This window comes from Cucurbita pepo, chromosome 13 (genome assembly GCF_057944985.1).
Source record: "Cucurbita pepo subsp. pepo isolate OVF chromosome 13, ASM5794498v1, whole genome shotgun sequence".
NCBI classification, from domain to species: Eukaryota; Viridiplantae; Streptophyta; class Magnoliopsida; order Cucurbitales; family Cucurbitaceae; genus Cucurbita; species Cucurbita pepo.
The window spans coordinates 14,172,609-14,193,265 of record NC_141810.1 but is presented as its reverse complement, the minus strand read 5'-3'; the positions used below and the strand labels follow the sequence as shown (position 1 = coordinate 14,193,265).

Here is a 20,657-nt window from a genome sequence, read left to right as displayed (position 1 = left end):
TTCCTCAGACGATGTCTCACCCAACTCGAGAGGAAAGAGTTCAGATTCTGGTATTAACATGGAAGGGACGGCAGGTTGGAGGCTTTCAAATAGCCCTTGGAACTTGCAAGTAATTGCGCGATCTCCCGGATCACTTACGCGTTATATGCCAGATGACATTCCGATCGTTACTTCTCCGATGGTTTACATTGGCATGTTGAAGATCATGAGCTGCATAGCATGAATTTTCTTTCCATTTCAGGAGATCGTGCATTTGCTTTTGAGGAAGTTGTAAGAACTCAGGCTTCCGGTGGTTGTGTCGACCACCCAGGTATGGATTCATTTTGGTTAAGCAATCGCGTTTTTACGTTTTTAGGCAGTGGCTGGTTAGGATAGCATTTCTTTTTAAACTAGAAATAGTATTGTAGGGCCATACGAAAATAGAGGAATTAATTGAAGCTTGATGGAGGAATTGATGCAGTTAGATACAGAGAAAGCTGGGTTTGGCTTCACCTGCTTTTAGCTTTCACAATAAGAGTACAATGAATCAAGCTGAAGAGGCAACATTGCTAAGTAAGAGAGCAAGGATCTAATATCAAATATATGCAATTTCTGAACTGGATCTTCGTGTGATGGGGAAGTCCATAATGAAAGGTGCCTGAAAATGGAGTATTGTTGCTCTAGGTTGCTTACTACTTGAAGAAAATGGCAGAGGGGATTGAGTCTCGCGGTCAAGGTATCACTTTCTTCGAACGATCAACAAACAAACATATGAAAGTATCCGGAAAATCACACCTGTGACCATTAGGAGGAGTAGGCATTGGCCCCAGTCATGAATGTCAAATCCACTCCCATTTAGAACTCCACAGCGAGTTATCAGCCACACTCCATCGTACCTGTAGAACAGAGCCAGTTAGCTTAGAAAGTTTATTGCAATTTACTAACAAACTCAATAATTCTCCCTTGGGAGAGAGGTAAAGTTTTGCGGTAGGCTAGCTCTGTAACAACCCAAGCCTATCGCTAGCAGATATTGTCTTCTTTGGGCTTTCCCTTTTGGGCTTCCCCTTAAGGTTTTAAAACGCGTCTAGCAGGGAGAGGTTTTCACACCCTTATAAGGAATGTTTCGTTCTCCATTGTGAGATCTCACATTGGTTGGAAAGGGGAACAAAGCATTCCTGATAATGGTGTGGAAACCTCTCCCTAATAGATGCGTTATAAAATTGTGAGGCTGGCGGCAATACATAACAGCCAAAGCCTACCGCTAGTAGACATATATTGTCCCTTTGGGCTTTCCCTTTTGTGCTTCCTTTTAAGGTTTTAAAACATATCTACCAGGAGAGGTTTCCACAACCTTATAAAAAATGTTTCATTCTCCATTGTGAGATCTCACGTTGGTTGGAAAGGGGAACGAAGCATTCCTTATAATGGTGTGGAAACCTCTCCCTAGTAGATGCATTCTAAAACCGTGAGATAGACGGCGATATGTAATAGCCAAAGCGGACAATATCTACTAGCGGTGGGCTTGGGCTTGGGCTGTTACAAGTTTCATGGGGGGATTTGAATTATAAAACTCAAGAGTGGACATGATTATGAACGAGGGAAACTTCAAGACATACCTTTCCGCATTTGCAGTCACTAATGCTTCCAGAGCCCATTTGGGGTAACAAAGATTAGACAGAGTCTTCATTGCTGAACTAGTTTGAGGCCTTGTTATGAAGAGGGTTAAGACAACAGGAAAAATGGCTGACCACTGCATGGAACAGTAGATTTAGTCAGTGAGGCAAATCACCAAGCTTGCTAAGGACTTGTTTATGCACTGCTTTCACTCACCAGTTGGGCTGCACCAGGCTGAAGGAGGATAGCCAAAGAATAAGCCATGCCCGTGACACAGTACAGAAGGCAGAGTAAAACAACATAATGATCTGTAAAGGAAGATCTCGGGTTTGCGAAGGCATAGAACATAGATAGATACACCAGCGGCTTTATCACGGTATTAAAATGGTCAACCGTGTCCTTCGCGAGAAAATAAGCCAAACTGCTCATGCCCGAAGAACTCTCTCTCCAATACTCCAACTTATCCAAAGAAAATGTTCTCAAAGCCGCAATTTTTCCTAGAAGAGCTGAAATCAATGATACAATCATGGTCATGGTCATGATCAGTGGTTATGTATTTAGGCCCCGATAAAAGAGAACATATTGCATGAAAACAACGGGCAAAGGTCTCGTTAAGCACATATGTTCGCAAAGAATTGGTAACTTACAAACTGCAATAATGGTGAAAGGATAACCATAAACACCAAATGACTGGTCGCTCAAATCAGAAATCGGTCCAAGGCAGGCACCAGCAAGAAGTAAGGTCAAATAATCTATAACTTGTATTCTCGAGTCCCGTAATCGCTGCTTACCGATTCTGAAATTCATGGTTATGAAGAGACATATATCAGCTATTAATACTTTACACACCATGTCGTAAGATCATTGTTATTGAAGGTTTCTATTAATACGATGTGTACCTCCCAAGAAAGTATTTGTACTGCTTAAGTATGCCTGGAGTTCTTCTATGGGACAAATCTTTGGTCTTCAAAAGCATTCTTAACTTGTCATGATGTTCCTCAACTTTACTTCTCATGCCCTGCCATAATTCCCCAGCTAAAGAAGGTTGTGGCTCGACAAGAACACGGTTGCTCGTTCCATTAGTTCGCTCCACATCTGCCATGCTTGTAGTGTGTCTGGCTGAGATCTGCTGCAAATCTGCTGGTACTGGGTAACCATTATGAAGCAACCATCTAACAGGAAGCTCTTCATAGCTAATATCTGCATTTGGTGTCACTATACCCTCCAAAATATCAATGAAGTGATCTGGAGGGTTAACACGCTCCGGGACATGGATTCCAAGGCCAGCAAAGTATTCTTCAACTCTCCTTGCTGGTCCATGATAAACAGTAAAACCACCTTTTGCAAGAAGAACCAAATCGTCGAACATTTTGTATAAGGTGTAGCTGAAGCGGAGATTCGTAAATTAGTAAATAAGAGACATTATCAATCAGGGATGCAGGCAGGCTATAAAGACAGTGGAAGAACAGGCTTGGAAAAGTTACCTTGGTTGATGAACCACCATGGAGATGGTCACACCTTCAAGAGCTTCTCTCCTGAGTGCTCTAAGAAGCAGTTGGGAAGAAGAACTGTCCAAACCAGATGTTGGCTCATCTAACAGCAAAATCGAAGGCTCTATCACCATTTCTAACCCGACATTCACCCTCTTCCTTTGTCCTCCAGAGATTCCTCGCTTTTCCACTGTCCCGACCAAGGAGTTTCTCACAGTCTGGAGCCCCAAGAACTCGATAACTCTTTCAACAATTAGAACCTTATCTGCTTTGGATAACTCCACAGAAAGCCTATGACAATAGGCAGTCCATTATCAAAAAGCTTACAGACAGTAATGATAAACTACTTAGAGAAGAACAAAGGAAATTAGTGATGAAATCCAGAAAGTCATAATTCATCCTAAAGTCAATTCTATGAGATGCCTTCGCACCACCGCAGTTTCGACTCCTGCTAATAGTTTAGCACACTCTTTGTTGTTACAATGGGGTCCTGAAGCACAAAGAAAATTTTGCTCGTTGGTATCAATTAGGTGGTCTATGGACTTTTGTTACTCTCCACGGTGCTTTCGGGCTAATAGGTTTTATGTTACGTCAATTTGAACTTGAAATGGTCGAAAGAGTTATAAGATAAAGCAAAGAGGAAAGGTTGAAATACCTGCAGTTTGCACTGAACCATAGATTCTCTTCCACTGTCAAGTTCCCATGTACAATATCATCTTGAGGTACAAAACCCATAATTCTTTTATATGACAGAATTGATTCATTCCTTCCATTTATTAGAATGGAACCTGTAGTCTTACATCCAATTGCTTTTCCTGCCAAAGCAGAAAGAAACGTTGTTTTTCCGGCCCCAGATGGACCCATGACAGCAGTAATCCGGCCAGGCTTGATGTTTCCAGTGACACATCTCAAAAGGTGCTTGTTTTTTGTTTTCAAAGTAAAGTTTAGGTCTTTAAATGAAACTTCAATAGGAGGGCGCCTTTTATTCTCTGGATTAGTTGCCATTTTAATTACACTTGAGAAAGTAAGATTTTGATTCTCTTGCTGCTGAACCTTTTCTTTCTCGAGTTGCACGTAAGCATGCTGAAACATCTGGCTGTGAGTACTTGAATGCTTTCCCTTTGGCACATGTTTTTTAATACCCTTTTCATTTCTAGTTTCATTATGAAGGCCTTCATGATCATCATGGTCTTCTTCAATTTCAAGTATCATTCCCATGTGATCAGTCTGGCTATCTGCTCTTCCTTCAATGGGCACAGACGAAGCCGATGATGTGGTTGGGATATGTGAGTATGACGTTGATAAATCATCGTCCATATCAGATTTGGATGGATCCAAAATCTTAAATTGTTCTGTATCCGAGCTTTTCACACGTGAAAACTTTCGTGATAGTTGAACTTGCAAACCACTTGCATGCTTCATTGCAGCTTTTTTCGCAGCTTTCCACCTTTGTTGTGCTTTTGCTGTTGTCTTTGCGCTGTTTGCTGCTGCCTCCCTGGATTTAGCCAGTCTCCTTTCTCTAGCAGCAAGAACTTGGTCGGAGAAATTGTAAATTATGAGTAGCATAGTGCTCAAACCCACCTGCATAAGCAAAGAAAAGTTCCGATTCTTACTCAAGTCTTGAATGAGCAGTCATTTCTCGTAGAGCGTAGAACAAGAAAAGTCAGAAAGAAAAGAGTGATATTGGCAGAGGTAAATTGGGGAAGAAGAGGACTTGGAGGCCTAATCGGTGAGTGGGTTAGGAGTTGTGCCTTAATCTTTCGTAGTTCGGACTCTTATCCTTCTTGTTACCTTTACTCAGATTTTCACATTAGTAGATGACTTACTAAAAGTATTACTCCATAAGCATGGATATTCTGATTTGCAGTGTTAGCATCACATGAAGTAAGCTTGAAGCATCCTGCAATACGTCCGGTAGAATAGATCGATGAGAAAAAATAGAGGTTCGAACGTGCAAGGATATGGAATTCGGTATCGCACTTACTATTCTGAGAAGTTGAACCCTTTCTGCAGTAATGTCTGCAATGGCAGCAAAATGGATCGATGAGATTAGAAAGCTCAGTAAACAATGGTTTATATAACGTATCAGTGCTTAGAAACAAGTGAATACCCATTATCACAAGGAATTTTTTGGGTGGTTGATGGACAAAATGATCCATCTGAACAGAAAATCTCTCCACTACGACCAACATCAGCCCACATGTTTGCTCCTCCACAGGTATGGTTGGGCCGCCCAGGTGGTAGCTGGTAAAGATATCTGCAAGAACAAGAAAATGGATAACTTCATTATGCTGAAGAACATAGAGAAGTGGCAGACATGGTATGGTTTGTACTTACGGTTCACATACTCCAGTTGTTTCATTCAACTTGGCAAGGGGACAATAGGATCCTAAAGGGCATGCTGTCAGATACAAAACAGTGTTAGAAAGTGAGCACAAATCAGCTACTTATAAGGGTATAAAACAAGCTTGTAGAGGCTTAAATTTACGAGGGAAATGGAAATGAGCAACTTTCTTGTGAGATTTCACATCAGTTGGAGAGGGGAACAAAACATTTCTTATAAGAGTGTGAAAACATCTCCCTAATGGACGCGTTTTAAAACTTTGAGAGGAAGCCCAGAATGAAAAGTCCAAAGAGGACAATATCTACTGTCAGTGAGCTTAAGCTGTTACAAATTGTATCAGAGCCAGATACTGGGCGGTGTGCTAACAGGACGCTGGGCCCTCAAAGGGGGTGGATTGTGAGATCCCACGTCAGTTGGAGAGGGTAACAAAACATTCCTTATAAGGGTGTGAAGACTTCTTCCTAGTGGATGCGTTCTAAAACCTTGAGGGGAAGCCCATAAAGGAAAGCTCAAAGAAGACAATATCTGCTAGCGGTGGGCTTGGGCTGTGACAAATGGTATAAGAGCCAGACATCGGGTGGTGTGCCAACGAGGATGCTAGGCCCTCAAGGGGGGTGGATTTTGAGATCACACATCGGTTGGAGAGGAGAACGAAGCATTCCTTATAAGGGTGTGAAAATCTCTCCCTAGTGGATGCGTTTTAAAACCTTGAGGGGAAGCCCAGAAGGGAAAACCCAAAGAGGGCAACATTTGCTAGTAGTGGGCTTGGGCGGTTACATTTCTAGAACAAGCAGGTATAGGTCTAAATACTTACGAATCATGCATGTAAGACCCTGAGGACAGAAGAAACCATCGCAACAAGCTTGGCAATCATGCATTCTCGAAGGGATTTGCTGGGAATTAGTAAGGTCGACGAGCTGATCTGGACCGACACTGCATGCCCATCCTGGCTCACAACCAGAAGCCCAAGATGTCAAATTACAATTTTTATTAAGTTTCAGTTTGAGGAAGGAAGTAGTTGAAGCAGTTGGGGGAGCCTGAAGGATGATACTGTCAAAGTAAAACTTGACTTCTGCTGCTGTACACAGGCGCTGTCCTGTTAATGGAAGATTTTCTTGAGCTAATAATTAATATAGATAATGGAAGATTTTCTTTTTTTTGTTCTTTTCTCTTACGGATTACTCATACCATTCATCTTCTGTAGGCAAGAAGACAAGAAATCCAGATTAGATGAGAAGTTAAACGCTCTGTTCCAATCAACATCCCTGAATAACACAAAACCATCCACAAGTTTCACATGAATGACGACCTAAGGAAATGGAAAAAAGATCCTACCTCGAGATTTCTTAATGGAACTTCCTATTGCATTCGAGAATCTAGGAATGTGTAAAGTGAAAATCGGGATTCCACTTCCCTCAATGTAACGACCCAAGCCAACTGCTAGTAGATATTGTTCTTTTTGGGCCTACTCTCGAGGTTTTAAAATGCATATGTTAGTGAGGTTTTCACACCCTTATAAGGAATGCTTTGTTCCATTCTTCAACCGATGTGGAATCTCACAATCCACCCTCCTTGAGGGCCCAACGTCCTTATTGGCACACCGCTTGGTGTGTGGCTCTTATACCATTTGTAACCGTCCAAGCCCACCGCTAATAGATATTGTCCTTTTTAGGCTTTCCCTCAAGGCTTTTAAAACGCATATACTAGGGAGAGGTTTCTACACTTTTATAAAGAATGTCAGTGATGACGCTGAGCCCCAAAGGGAGTGGACACGAGGCGGTGTGCCAACAAAGATACTAGGCCCCAAAAGGGTGGTGGATTAGGGGGTCCCACATCGATGGGAGAAGGGAACGAAACGTTTTTTATAAGAGTGTGGAAACCTCTTCCTAGCATACGCGTTTTAAAAATCTTGAGGAAAAGCCCGAAAGAGGACAATATCTATTGGCAGTGGGCTTGAGCCGTTACACTAAAATTCCCAATAACCAAACAGAGCACAAAATTGAAAGTACAGGGGGATAAAACTCACGTGTCTCTGGAGCAAAAACGGAAGTGGCTACTGAGTTCGGTGTTGATGATTGAACTCAAATTAGAGAGCTGAGCGTTGGCCATGGACAAGATAAATGGCAGTGCTGCAGGGCTGGCAAGCTGATTCTGGCCAAGAACAAACTGTTCCCAGCTCAATCCGACAAGAAGTACAGCCATGAAAGTGAAAGAAATTGTGGTGTTCTTCATGTTCTTCATAGCTTCAAACTTCGAGATATCAACGAACTAAAGGAGAAAGGAGAAATGGGTTTTATAGATTGGAGTTAAAAAAGCTCAAGAACCATACGTTCCATAGCCGTCAGAGATCAAAGGAGGAAATCTTGGTGGGTTTTTCTTTGAGTGTTGAGGCAAACCATTTGGTTGGCCCCTCGACGACTTGTCTTTAAGGGTCATTTTAGACGCCCATTTGAGGGACTTGGTTGCCTTCTTCTTTGGCATGTTCTAAAGGAACTTTGAATTGTGTATACAACTATGGCTGCTACTACTTCATATCATTGCTACGCAGCTTCCTGATTTGAATCAGGTTAATTTAGCTGAGATTGATGGATATGAAAAGTAAAATGGGATGATTTTCTTCGAGATTGGAGTTCGAATCTTCCACAAGCATGGAGTTTCATCTTATACACGGTACGTAGACTTAATATCTTCATTTATTCTACTTTTAAAAGTTGTCAATTCGAATTGAAATATTTTGTTTTCAATGGGATGGGAACATTGAAATATTTTGTTTTCAATGGGATGGGAACGAAATTCAACTGATTTTGATATGTACTCTTAAGTTTAGAGATTCGAATCTTTTAATTCCATTTTAAAAGGATTAAAATATTTTTTGAAACATTTTTTTAATTTTTAAAATAAATTTTGATGATATGAAAATCGTATTTAAAAGTGTAAAGTTAAATGTTAAATTAATTTTAAATTATTAACGACATGATTTTGAACGTGACATGTTTACTACAACATTAATTTACTTTCACTCAATATTTTGTATCATTTTGCTCGTTAATTTAGATTAAATAATACCTATATTTTCTCTTAAATCATCGTTAATTTAGATTAAATAATACCTATATTTTCTTTTAAATCATCCTGCTATTGCTTTCCTTTACGATTGAGTAAATTGATTTTGGATGAAATTTATTATCATTATTAAACTAATTCCGTTTTTTAACAGTTTGAAACTATATAGATTAAAATAAAATAAAACTGAAAGTGAATGGACAAAATTAATATTTTAGAATTATTACTAAAAATTTTACGAACTCAACTTAGTAACTTGAAACATTTATAAATATTTATGAACACCAATTTAATATCATCTTATTTGAGGGATTATGAAGAGAAATAAGGATTTTATGCATATCGATTCAGTTTTGAAGTTTATTTTTAAATTTTTAATTTTGTGTTCAATAAATTATTGATATATTTATTTTTGTTATGTCTTATAAATCTATGACGGAAAGAAAATGAAAATTTGGCTCCTCTCAAACATAAAATTCAATTACATATCTAGGGAGTTTTAAAAAATTAAATATATCAAACCTAAATTGACAAATACAATTTAGTCATAAATAAAGGACTTAGGCTAAAATAATATTCATTTGGACAATTTAGAAAAGGACTTGGGCTAAAATAATATTCATTTGGACAATTTTTTTGGAAATATGAACAAAAAAAAAAAAAAAAAAAAAAAAAAAAAAGAAAGAACTTAGTCTAAAATAATATCCATTTGGACAATTTTGTGGAGACGTGAACTAAAAAAGAACTTAGGCTAAGATAATATTCATTTTTGTGAAAATGTCAACCAGAAAAGGAGTCGAGTAGACAACTTGCAAGAGTATTAAGTAATTAATAATATGGGCCATTGCCATAAATGACTCATTCTCATGCTTCTATGTATTCATTATTCCATTTGGTAGTCTTTTTTCTTTGTCACAAATTTTTTAAAAGAAAAAATGTCAACTCTTTCTTCTTCTTTTCATACCCAAATCCCCCATTTCCTCAAACATTCTAGTCCTGTTTCTATCCCTCTTAAGGGCTTTTTTGAAATGGGTATCAATTTTAGCTGCCTTGTATATTGACTTTCCCTACATCATGGGGAGCTCGTCGTGTTCTTCAATCGAGACTCAATACCCATTTATGAATCCTGCTACCCTCTTCTTTAACTCCTCACTGTTCATTTATCTGCTGGTTTGCAAGTTTGGACATACATGAAAGGCCATTCTCTCTCTTTCCCTCTCTCTCTCCCCCTAATCTTCATAGTTTTCTGTGAAAAAACAACGAGGATTTCTTGATTTTCTCAAAACTTCTCTAAGGTTTCCAAGAACTTTCAGATTTTCCTTGATCTTGGTAAGCGGGAGATGGAAAATCAATCTGGGTTTTTGAATTCAAAAGCTAGAAAGAAAGGAATTGTGAATGACTGTAAAGAATTCGACACTTTTTTGGGATTTTCTGGCTTTGTCCTCTTGAATCAAGAACAGTTAGAGATGGCTAATGCATTGTATAGCTAGAATCTTTACCTGATCACCTAGAGTTTTCTTCTTAACATTGTGTGGTTTTGTTTTTGTGCAGAGAGGGAATCAGGTTTTGGAGGAGATTATGAAGTGTTTTCATTTGTTCAGCAATGAGAGGAGAACTGTTGAGCCTAGAACAGCTACAAAATCTAATTCGATTGTCTCGTGTACCTCGAATTCTACGTCGATGAATCAAGATCTTAAGATGTTTGACTCTGATTTGAATTCTCAGAATGTTTCAGAGTTTAGTGTAGCATCTTCTGCTAAATCATTTGCAGCTTTGTCTCAAAGACAGAGTAATCTTAGGGACTTTACATTCTCAGATTTGAAAGCAGCCACGAAGAACTTCAGCCGATCGCTTATGATCGGAGAAGGCGGATTTGGTAGTGTATATAGGGGCGCTATCCGAAACTCAGAGGATCCACATAAAAGAATAGACATTGCTGTTAAGCAATTAAGTAGAAGAGGATTGCAGGCAAGTTCTCTCTCTCTCTTTCTCTTTGATATGAACTTATTTCCATCATCTTGGATTATCTGAGAATTCTTCATATGTGCATTTGATTTTGGAGATATCTTTGTGTTTCTTGGAGAAAGAAAGAGCCATGTTGAAGAAGAGAAATGGAAAGATAAAACATTCTTCAAGCCAAAAGAAATTATAGAAAAGCTCCTTTGTGAGATCCCACATCGGTCGGAGAGGAAAACGAAGCGTTTCTTTTAAGGGGGTGGAAACCTCTTCCTAGTATTCTTCCATTTGTCCAAAGCCAAAAGAAATTATAGAAAAGCTCCTCTGTGAGATCCCACATCGGTCAGAGAGGGAAACGAAGCGTTTCTTTTAAGGGTGTGGAAATCTCTTCCTAGTAGACGTGTTTTAAAACCGTGGGACTGATAAGTGATTTGGTTGTTGTTTCTCCTTTATATTTCCATTGATCTGTAGAACGTTGATACTTTGGTTCTTACAGTTTTTCGCCTACTCCTTATGGAATTCCTTTGAATATGAACTGCTTTGAGATAGAAAAGAACAAGTGTACCAACCAATTACATCCATCTTAGCTGCATTTCCAATTATTCCTATCAAATGAGTTGAAAATGCTTTTGTTGGATAAGTTCATTGGACAGTATGTATAAGAACTAATGGTTGTATTCTAAATTAGCTCCCCCTCCAAAAATCAAAAAATGATTACTATTGCACTTCAGAAGTTCCTTAGTTTTACGATTTCGGTTTCTGGCCTTTTCTATAGGGTCACAAGGAATGGGTAACAGAGGTGAACTTTTTGGGCGTTGTCGAGCATCCAAATCTTGTCAAGTTACTAGGCTACTGTGCAGAGGACGATGAAAGAGGGATCCAGCGATTACTCGTATACGAATATATGCCTAACAGGAGCGTGCAAGATCACTTGTCAAGCAAGTTAAACAGTTCTCTTCCATGGGCAATAAGAATGAAAATAGCTCAGGATACTGCTCGTGGCTTGGCATATCTACATGAAGGAATGGATTTCCAGGTACCTCTGATGAACTTAACTATCGCTCTAGCGTTGATTAATGATGAACCTTCTCGTTTACACGTCCGTGAAAATCTATATTGTATAGGGAGAAGAACGTATGGAATTCTATTTGGATGAGATGAGAGAAGAACTAGTTGGATTCACACATTCTAGGAAGTACATCTATGGTGGCCTAAATGATATCATTCTTTGTGCAGATAATATTTAGGGATTTCAAATCTTCAAACATACTTTTGGATGAACAGTGGAATGCTAAGTTGTCTGATTTTGGATTGGCTAGGCTAGGGCCTTCGGACGGATTAAGTCATGTCTCTACTGCGGTTCGTATGCAACTAATCTAAAATCTATTTGTTTGAATCAGTTTTGGGAAAGCCAAAAAAGATTAACACATATTTTTCTATCTATTCTGCATCAGTAATAGACAATCCTTGTGCAGATTGTAGGAACAATTGGATATGCAGCACCTGAATACCTTCAAACAGGACGACTAACAGCAAAAATTGATGTATGGAGCTATGGAGTTTTCCTGTATGAACTGATAACTGGTAGGCGTCCCCTAGATCGGAACCGCCCCAAAGGCCAGGAAAAGCTCTTGGAATGGGTGAGACCACACCTATCTGACTTAAAGAAGTTTGAACTGATACTTGACCCAAGACTTGGAGGTAACTATTCTATTAAAGCTGCCCAAAAACTAGCAGCTGTAGCTAACCGCTGTTTGGTTCGGAAGGCTGTGGTACGCCCTAAAATGAGCGAGGTCTTGGAGATGGTAAATCGGATTGTGGAAGCAAGCGATCTTGAGAGCCCTCTGCTTCAAGAAAAGAGCTCAACTTCTAACAGTGATTCTGAAGGATCAAAAGGAGAACCTTTGAGAAAACGGATTATGAATCCATTTATTGGAGGGAATGATTGTTTGATTTGCCTAGCTTGGAGACCCAAAGTTGTGAGAACTTGTTGAACAACGTTGAAAGGAATGATACAGAGGTTTTCTCTTTCTTTTTTGGAATGGAGATTTACTTGTGTAAAGAATCATGGCTTCTTAAACTGCTGGATCAAGTACAGTAGTTGTTGAGGAAGAATAAGTCAATTGGTTGGTGGTAATTTGGATGAAAATTTTCAGCTATTGTTGAGGGTGTTCAAAACTGTGCTGAGTGCAAGTTTAATATCCTGAAAACCATTTAATATCCTAAAGTTCATGAATCAAAAAGACATAAACCTGATAGTTTAGGGATTAAACTTGTGACTAAACCTAGTTTTTTTCTTTTTCACCTTCCCCAATCCTTTAGTAAGGCTATAAATCAGTTCTTAAAATCTTAATCCAGCGCAAGCGCTTACAAACTTGTTCCAAACAGGTTCTAACTGTAATCCAACATCTTGATGGATATTAAAGGTTTTATTGCAAATTGGGGAAAAGACAAAGAAAGCTGCAGCCGTAATGCGCGGCCATTGTACTCGAGAAATCAGGAAAACCAAGGGCTGTATTCACTATCTCTAGTAATATAATTTCATTACTGTAACAAAATGGATTTGGTTGATCTCTAAATTTCTAATGAACATGGAATAATTTTTTAAAATAAACAAAGATACTGACAACACAAGGGGAAAAACAGGCATCAATGAACAAGACACCAACGTTTCATGGGGGGAACATAATATCTAGAGTTCCTCTATAATTCAATATACAATCTAAAAAGGTAAACAAAATCTACCAGAATCTATGCTGCATAACCAGTGACTCTTGGTGTTTGGGAAGGCAAAAACTTCAGGCGCTTAATTTCTCAATGATTTTCTTGAGAGATGAATATGATCCAAATGCAGATGCAATAACTCCTACTGCTATAACTATGCAACAAAGTGTTATCTGTAAAGGGAAAAAAGAAAAGAAAAGAGAGGAGGATAAGAAGATCATGCCGTAAAATGATGTTATGCAATCGCCTATTCTAATTCGTTTAAGTTGGCGAATAAAAGAAAATGCAATGAAGAGGATGTTTTCACCTGTAAAAACGTTACTTTCCCCCTCAAAATGCTGAGGTAACAGGCACAAGGGAGTATTAAAGTCTGCAAGACACATTTGATAGTTCAGCCGTTAATTAATGAGTTATAGTACCAGCAGGGATCCACAGTGCAAGGACGAGCAAACTTACCACAAGCATTGTTAGCAAGGATCCAATCAATGACATCATAAGACCTGCGTTGGAAAAGTGAAGATCCAAAAATTGGCACTCATTTTTCAAGGCCAGAAGGAGCTTAAAGAAAACATGGCATTTTCTTCACCATAAATTGGTACAGAAATAGAAATGTGAAGATATACTTACCAAAAAAGGGGATAGAAAGACCGACCAGTAGGGTAGAAATTACAAGAGCAGTTCTAATTAGGATGGAATAAATGTGAGTCTTGGGATGGTTTGGTGGTATGAACTCCTCCAGACTCATTGCAACCGGAGATATCGTTAACGCATACGTGGGACTAGTTAAGGAGAAACATCATTCTTCCGAGTTATGGTAGAACAAAAACAGAAAAAATGAAATGAAAAAATGAAATGAGGAGCATATTATTAGTTTCTGATTGCTATGAGTAATTATGTATGTTACCCTCTGCATATTACGAAATATGAGGCCCAAAACCCTACTGCAGTGAGAAACAATCGGAAGCAAAGAATATGGAAGTGAAGTTCACTTAAAGAGCTAGGCTACAATCCCAATCAATACTTGTAACAAGTATATATCAGAGTCTGAAAGGATATTTTGTGAAGGGGTTTACTACCTGCCAAAGAACAAGTAAGAAACATGAGAAAATAGTTTTCAGGCAGTGACAGTAGAAATTGAGTCCAAGAGTAACAGCATAAACAACTCCAGAACACTAAAATTAGACCATGCAAGGGAAACAGGGGACTGAAACATTTTCGATTCCTTTAGTAACAGCATAAACAACTCCGAAATCGTAAACATTTTCCCATAAGATACCTTCACTGACTTTACGACCAAATCATATCAATCCAACATTTAATATATCTAATACTTTCAAATCATAAAACAACTTTCTTTAACAAACAAACAGTACAAGCACGTGGCGAGCTTGCCAATTCTAACAGATATGTTCTAAATATAAGAGTTTAAAAGTAGGAGTGCAATAGGGTCCTTATGCCACCATTCGGTATTAAGAAGAACTAAGACAACCGATTTTATTTGTTTAACTTCACAGCACAACAAATAAACAAGCAGTTCAGTGGGAGAATAAATAGAGGCGATGAAACATATATGGTTATTTTGATAAAGATGAGAAAATAAGCATCAAGAATGGATTTGTTGAGGAAAAATTGACCACCGTACCGTAGTCCACACAGCAATCTTTGAGGCAACCAAATCCTGGGGCAGGTTAAGAGTGTACTGGGATAATGTCGATTCTCCAAACATCAAGTATCCCATAATTGCGACTCCAGCATACATCAAAGTGCAAATACCAAAACTGCATTTTTAAGGAAAGTAAATGTTGTAAACATCTTAGGTGATTAATTTTCTTTATATAGTTGGCGAGATCTTATCGACCCTCCATTCAGAAGGGTGACAAACAGACATATCAAGCAGCACGAAGATTTCTTAAATGACAAAGTCGAGCCCCCTTTTTCTTTATGTTATAACTAAATGAATGAGTGTCGATAATTTTGATTGAAGCCGACTTTGTCAACGAAGAAAATGATAAAAATAAAAACAAACATAAGGCTTACAAAGTTAATACTTCACAGGCCCATAGGAATGATGCATATTTAAATCAAATCAATCGCGACACACAGAAGCACACAGTAGGAGATGGACAAGACAAATTGTGTGCGAAAAAGGATGGAGCTTTCAAATTACCATGTCAAAAGGACTGCTGGAAATTGGCTTTGTTTACCCATTGAGCTATAGATGTTGGGAAATACAGCATGTCCTGAGTAGCAGAAACCGTACAGACCCAGAGCAACTGGGAGGGTTGAGAGCTTCAGTGGAGTCACTGTGCCATGGAAACCGACATCATCTACCAACCCAACCCAAAACAAGCATATAACCACCACGATTGATGCAATGACTCCACCAGCTGTAAGGAAGAATGGGGAAAAAAAATCATTAATAGCGGTTTTTTGGAAGTCTCGGTTTGAATTATGGGCATTTCAATAAGAACAAGAAAAATCATGACAGCAAGATTTGTATGAGCTTGAGCATTCTAATAGGTGTAGAATACATGTTATTCACTTGATGGTTTAATAGACATGTGTTAGACACTAAGTTACTTGTTAGGCGCCATTCACACTTATTAAACATAATAAATAGACATAATATAAGATTAAATGACACAGCATCGTGTTGGTGTTGTGTCATATATACGTTTCATTGTGAATCTTCAAAGCAGAACATTTTGGCTAAGAACTTGGTGCTACTTGATGCGCGGAAATACCAATTCATGGAGAGTAGGTGTCAACTAAAAACAAAAGCAAAGAAGCCAATACAAGACTAACCAATAAAACTCATAAAAACATACATATACTTTGACATGATAAATTTAAGCTAGCTTACCAGAGATATAACTTAGAATACTGAGATCCCGAAGCCAAACGGTTGGAAGAACAGCCAGGGCAGTCGCTATAGCGAATAAAAGGTGTGCACTTAATTCGAATCCACCAAAACTTATGTGCGCACGGGGAAACAATGTAGACAAATTGTCGCTCTCCAGAATTACGTACTCGATACAAGAAGCCTGCAAGACTAGCATATCTAGTTGGGTCACTTCGTTAACATAAGACCTAATTTGTTGTTTCAAAATCATCACGAAAATGAAAGTACGTTGCATTAGCAGACACAAGCACCGTGCAAAATATTGACAAGAAGCTAAGAAAAAGCTTTAGCTTTTCAGTTTTCACCAGATGTTTATTGGCCCAGTGGGGAGTCCGTTACATTTATCAGAGCTTACACATGATATCAAAATTTTCGGGTTAAAATTGTGTTCTGGTTTAAATTCACTAATATTGCCAGAGATTCTACCTATTAAGAATGAAAAGAACGAGGGTAAATAGAAGATTCTTTACCCTCATCTGAAAATAGAAAAGCTCTTAAGAATGAGAATAAATAGATTTGTGGAGCAGAAATTGCCAAGGCTAAGAGGATGATGATGATTATGGTTCTTGCTTCTCAGCTAAGTTCCATTTTTCAAAAAACGAAAAGAAAAAAAGAAGAGTCGTTTTGCCTATTCAATTAACCAAAGGTCGAAAGTAGCTACACTACAAAATCCGACATGGGTGGTTAGGCTGATATCTTCTCTGGGTCATTTTCTCAAACACTTGATAAGCCTGTGCCGAAGACATCAAGCATCACATGCAAAAAAGAGTTTTGATAATTCCTTTTGTTTTGGTTGTCATATTTAAAAAGAAAATCATCATTCAAAAATCACATTCATTTCCTCTCTGGACACAGAAAGAGACCCAAAATCAAAATGTGGTTCCTAAGCCATCAAAGAGCGTGGCGGACAAGAGACTTGCCACTTGTTCTGTAACGTAGGATGTCAAATTTAGGTGGGGCCAGCCCCTACGTTAACCATTATCCAACAAAATTATGATAATAATTAAAACCCAACTCGAAGAAGTAGTACTCACGTATAATTCCACGTACAATATTATCTGCATCCACAAGAAATCAAAACAAAATGTTAAACGAAAGAAAAAAAAAATCAAATATTGATTCATTTACCCTGAAGTTTTTGTCCCTTTGTTTTCATTTGTTCTTTAATCTCAATTTAAAGATATCACTACACTCACAAAATTTCTTTAAATATAAGCACAATTTTGTAGGCGAAAATGGAATTTAAACTGAATGAAGGGAGAATAAGAAGGCAGCTACCGAGATGGCGACACGGCCGATGGCACCAAAAGCAGCTTGACCAATGTCAGGGTAAGTTTCAAGACCAGGTTTGCTATCCAAACAAGCACGTAGGAGGATTCCAGTGTAGAAAGAAAGCACAGCAAATATCAACAAAATGGAAAGCCCCAACCATCCTCCTTGTTGCATAGCATATGGGGTCGAAAGTATTCCCACCCCACACAGCACATTGATACCTACATTGCAAACTTGGATCATTCTCACAACAATTCTATCACACAAAATATTTCCCAATGGAAGAAGTAATTACCATTAACAACAGCTTGGCCGAAAGAACAATGGCGGGAAATGGGAAGGCCATGAGAGTCAACCACGGGCTTGTCTTTGTCATCCCTCCTGACGGATATGGAAGAGCGCCTAGAAGGAAGCTGAGGACCCAGAGGAGAATAAGGGGCATACTTTTGCTGCTCGTCAATTACTGTGGGTAGCAGTGGCTTTGATATGGATGAAGAGAATGCTTCAGGAGTGAATCTCCTTGTTAATGAGGAGGAAAGAAACGAGCTTCCAAATCTGGCCAATGATGGCGTTCCTAGCAGCCCAATACTTGGTGAATGTAAACTCCCCAGCATATCAATAGATTGCCTGCAACATCATTTTTATTTTTAAATTCTTCCACGTTCTTCCCGTTCTAGTCAAAATCATCGAATTAGATCATTTCCAACAAAAATTTCAAAAAATATCGAGCTTAACCCAGTTTTTTTAGCACATCTAACAGCTCGATTAAAATTTTCAAAGTTAGTGTTTCGGTTTTAAGCACTTACATACTGATTTATAGACTACTTTTTGATATTTTAGTAAAAATCATCACAGTGGATCATTCTAACAAAAATTATATATCTAATAAATAAAGAAAGAGAGGAATAATTTTTCATATCTGATTTTTTTTTTTTTTTTTTTTTTTTTTTTTTTTTTTTTTTTTTTTTTTTTTGAAGATAGAATGAAAAGGTGAAGAAAAGAGAAAAAGATGAAACTGTTTATGAAATTTATGAAAACAGATAATTATTTTAATTTTGAAATAATAAATATTGGATTTATATTTACAATTTATCCACTTTTTCAATAATTATTTTAGGTACGAAAAATCACTTTTGAAACTTGTGGAGGGTGTGATTCCTGAGTGGGGGACCTCTCCAGAATCATCAGGATAATATCCTCTACAAACCCTAAAAAGTTATTGATAATCAAAATTAATAATTCTTTTACCAGGAATGGTTCGCTTTAATTTCTTTCTCTCTTTTGATCTTGAGAAGAAAAGAAAAAAAAATATAGAAATTCAAAGCTGTTGATCTAGAGAAATTAATTTTTCGCAGAAAGTTTTTGAACGGATTATGTTTGTTCGATGATTTTTCAAGAAACAAAAATGAGAGAGAGAAGCAGAACAAATGGAACGATCGGAAATACACAGAAAAAAGAGGTGAGAGGAAGAGAAAGCGAACCTGTAACTTTGAGGCCAAGCGGCGGCATTGTAAGAACTCGGTTGATTAATGTTACGGTTATCCGCTGATGAACCGGAAGACTCCGATTCGTTTCCGTCGTCGATTTCCTTGTCAAAATCTTCGTCGTCAGAACTTTCGATGTAAAAACTACGGTCTGAAACGGAGTTCTTCATTTTCCAATCGAAGTTCCAATTCCTCCTCCTCCTCCTCCTCTTCTTTCCTTCCGTTCAACTGAGAATAAATTAATCCGAATCCACTTCACCAGATTCAAATCAGAGAGAAAACACGGAGAAAAAATGTTTCAGAGAAATAAATACAACGTTAATCGTTCTCCAGAAGCTTGAATCGCCAAACACGGAACGAAAAAAAAAAATAAACGAAAACACCTAAATCAAGGCGCCAAATGCGTCCATCAAACCACGACCACCATACTTAAAGTAAATTTCACAAGCAGAAGCCATGAAATCCGCCTACAAGTGAGTATATACGTGAAGAACGATTGACATCAATTCAAAGTCGGAAGACTCTGTTTGGCTGCCGAGAAAATATTGGATACAGTAAATAGAAAACAGATTGAAATCCCCTGAACATCAAATCCAAAGTTCACATAGCCAGAAAATTAACGAAAAACACATTCACATTAACATCCGATTTCCACACAGTTCATAACCCCTACACAAAGTTGAAGAACATAATCAAATCTCACCGTGAAGTTAAGCAAGAAAATGAATCAATCCGGAGAGAGAGAGAGAGAACTAGCAGCTCTGTAGTAGATCTCTGGTTCTTTGTTCCTTCCAACAATTTATACAAAACACAGCTGCGATTCTTTCATGTTCCTGTCATCAACATTCTTCACAATCTCAAAAACATTTTAAATCAGTTGATGATGAAACTTTTTTCTATTTCCTTTTTCTCTTTCCTTTTTTGTGACAATTTTTTCTTAATTTAATTTTAGCTAAACGCCTAATCCTCATCTTTCAAATCTTGTTCATAACTTTTTTTTTATTTTTTATTTTTTAAATTAAACACCAAACATATGTATTTATTTATTTCAACTCATTTTTAATTAATTTGAAAAATAAACTATAATAAAATAATATAATATAATATACCATCAAATATGTGCACAATCAATTTTAAATTACAGTTGGTAAAAAGATTTTTTTTACTTCTTGAAGTAAACACGTGTCAAAATCTTAGTTGAAACTAGTAAAAAATTACCGTCTTTTTCTTTTTCAATTACTATTTTTGTTGGTGAATAATAATAATAATATTTTAAATTTTAATTTGAATTGAGATTGAAATTAATATTGTTTTAATAATTAATATTTATTAAAGTTTGAAGTAAAAAAAAATATTATTTTTGAATTACTAAAGTATTTATATGTTTATAATATTAATAAATCGTGTATTTTTTTCCATATTTGAAATATTATTTAATAAATATTTTATGGATTTTGCTGTCGATATTTAATAGGTAGAAATATATTAATTCATGAACATTACTAAATAATTTTGACCTTAAACAGATCTTTACACGTCATTAATATCAATCTTTTAAGCCGACATACGCATAGTGTTACTAATCAAATATAATTGTTATATGGGATTGCCATAAGATGGCTCCGACGTTCCATTATAGCTAATTCTCGAAGCGTTTTTAAAAGCTGAAACTATTTTCATAGACCAATATGAGTTATTTCTGCTCTGAGATCCTAGATTGGTTTGGGAGGAGAATGAGATTTGTGATAAAATTGTGGAAACCTCGTCCTAGTAGACACGTTTTAAAATCGTGAGACTGATGACGATATATAATAGGATAATATCTACTA

General features: G+C 37.5%; 3 protein-coding genes across 10 annotated transcripts; 1 reads left to right on the top strand and 2 right to left on the bottom strand.

The window, feature by feature from the left end:
- Positions 1 to 443: 443 nt before the first annotated feature.
- Positions 444 to 7,668, bottom strand: LOC111808441 (ABC transporter G family member 24). Of its 2 annotated transcripts, XM_023694411.2 has the most exons (14): positions 7,454 to 7,668; positions 6,616 to 6,692; positions 6,242 to 6,523; positions 5,421 to 5,484; positions 5,194 to 5,340; positions 5,068 to 5,102; positions 4,910 to 4,983; positions 3,739 to 4,664; positions 3,078 to 3,374; positions 2,493 to 2,978; positions 2,241 to 2,389; positions 1,810 to 2,099; positions 1,596 to 1,729; positions 444 to 875 (listed from the first exon to the last, which is right to left on the bottom strand). In XM_023694411.2, the coding sequence occupies exons 1-14, from the start codon at positions 7,666 to 7,668 to the stop codon at positions 719 to 721; spliced, it is 3,333 nt and encodes a 1,110-aa protein (XP_023550179.2). In that variant the 3' UTR covers positions 444 to 718. The 2 variants fall into 2 exon arrangements, with proteins under 2 accessions (XP_023550179.2, XP_023550178.2); XM_023694410.2 differs by having other exon boundaries at positions 4,910 to 5,102.
- A 166-nt stretch (positions 7,669 to 7,834) lies between these two features.
- On the top strand, positions 7,835 to 12,607 carry LOC111808442 (serine/threonine-protein kinase PCRK1). Of its 4 annotated transcripts, none has more exons than XM_023694415.2 (5): positions 7,835 to 8,097; positions 10,042 to 10,458; positions 11,222 to 11,482; positions 11,683 to 11,805; positions 11,922 to 12,607. In XM_023694415.2, the coding sequence occupies exons 2-5, from the start codon at positions 10,069 to 10,071 to the stop codon at positions 12,438 to 12,440; spliced, it is 1,293 nt and encodes a 430-aa protein (XP_023550183.1). In that variant the 5' UTR covers positions 7,835 to 8,097; positions 10,042 to 10,068; the 3' UTR covers positions 12,441 to 12,607. The 4 variants fall into 4 exon arrangements, with proteins under 4 accessions (XP_023550183.1, XP_086972976.1, XP_023550182.1 ...); XM_023694414.2 differs by lacking the exon at positions 7,835 to 8,097 and adding an exon at positions 9,300 to 9,819; XM_087116850.1 differs by lacking the exon at positions 11,683 to 11,805.
- A 365-nt stretch (positions 12,608 to 12,972) lies between these two features.
- On the bottom strand, positions 12,973 to 19,800 carry LOC111808633 (amino acid transporter AVT1C). 4 transcript variants are annotated; one of them, XM_087116848.1, is made up of 13 exons: positions 19,532 to 19,800; positions 18,826 to 19,359; positions 17,640 to 17,971; positions 17,351 to 17,565; positions 17,107 to 17,130; positions 16,034 to 16,214; positions 15,338 to 15,557; positions 14,813 to 14,948; positions 14,227 to 14,246; positions 13,798 to 13,943; positions 13,627 to 13,670; positions 13,478 to 13,540; positions 12,973 to 13,343 (listed from the first exon to the last, which is right to left on the bottom strand). In XM_087116848.1, the coding sequence occupies exons 2-13, from the start codon at positions 18,996 to 18,998 to the stop codon at positions 13,245 to 13,247; spliced, it is 1,653 nt and encodes a 550-aa protein (XP_086972974.1). In that variant the 5' UTR covers positions 18,999 to 19,359; positions 19,532 to 19,800; the 3' UTR covers positions 12,973 to 13,244. The 4 variants fall into 4 exon arrangements, with proteins under 4 accessions (XP_086972974.1, XP_023550515.1, XP_023550517.1 ...); XM_023694747.2 differs by having other exon boundaries at positions 18,826 to 19,081; XM_023694749.2 differs by having other exon boundaries at positions 18,826 to 19,056.
- Positions 19,801 to 20,657: the final 857 nt, after the last annotated feature.

What these genes read in the sequence shown, in the direction of transcription:
- LOC111808441 (XM_023694410.2), bottom strand. Translation starts at nt 7,668, where the DNA reads ATGAAGAACATGAAGAACACCACAATTTCTTTCACTTTCATGGCTGTA. An exon ending in ACAACTGGAGTATGTGAACC is followed by an intron (nt 5,341 to 5,420) that starts GTAAGTACAAAC and finishes TTGTTCTTGCAG; the next exon opens with ATATCTTTACCAGCTACCAC. An exon ending in TGGTTCAGTGCAAACTGCAG is followed by an intron (nt 3,375 to 3,738) that starts GTATTTCAACCT and finishes CTATTGTCATAG; the next exon opens with GCTTTCTGTGGAGTTATCCA.
- LOC111808442 (XM_023694415.2), top strand. Translation starts at nt 10,069, where the DNA reads ATGAAGTGTTTTCATTTGTTCAGCAATGAGAGGAGAACTGTTGAGCCT. An exon ending in ATGAAGGAATGGATTTCCAG is followed by an intron (nt 11,483 to 11,682) that starts GTACCTCTGATG and finishes TTCTTTGTGCAG; the next exon opens with ATAATATTTAGGGATTTCAA. An exon ending in TAAGTCATGTCTCTACTGCG is followed by an intron (nt 11,806 to 11,921) that starts GTTCGTATGCAA and finishes ATCCTTGTGCAG; the next exon opens with ATTGTAGGAACAATTGGATA.
- LOC111808633 (XM_087116848.1), bottom strand. Translation starts at nt 18,998, where the DNA reads ATGAAGAACTCCGTTTCAGACCGTAGTTTTTACATCGAAAGTTCTGAC. An exon ending in CCAGCAGTCCTTTTGACATG is followed by an intron (nt 14,949 to 15,337) that starts GTAATTTGAAAG and finishes TTAAAAATGCAG; the next exon opens with TTTTGGTATTTGCACTTTGA. An exon ending in GGAAAGTAACGTTTTTACAG is followed by an intron (nt 13,344 to 13,477) that starts GTGAAAACATCC and finishes TTCCCTTTACAG; the next exon opens with ATAACACTTTGTTGCATAGT.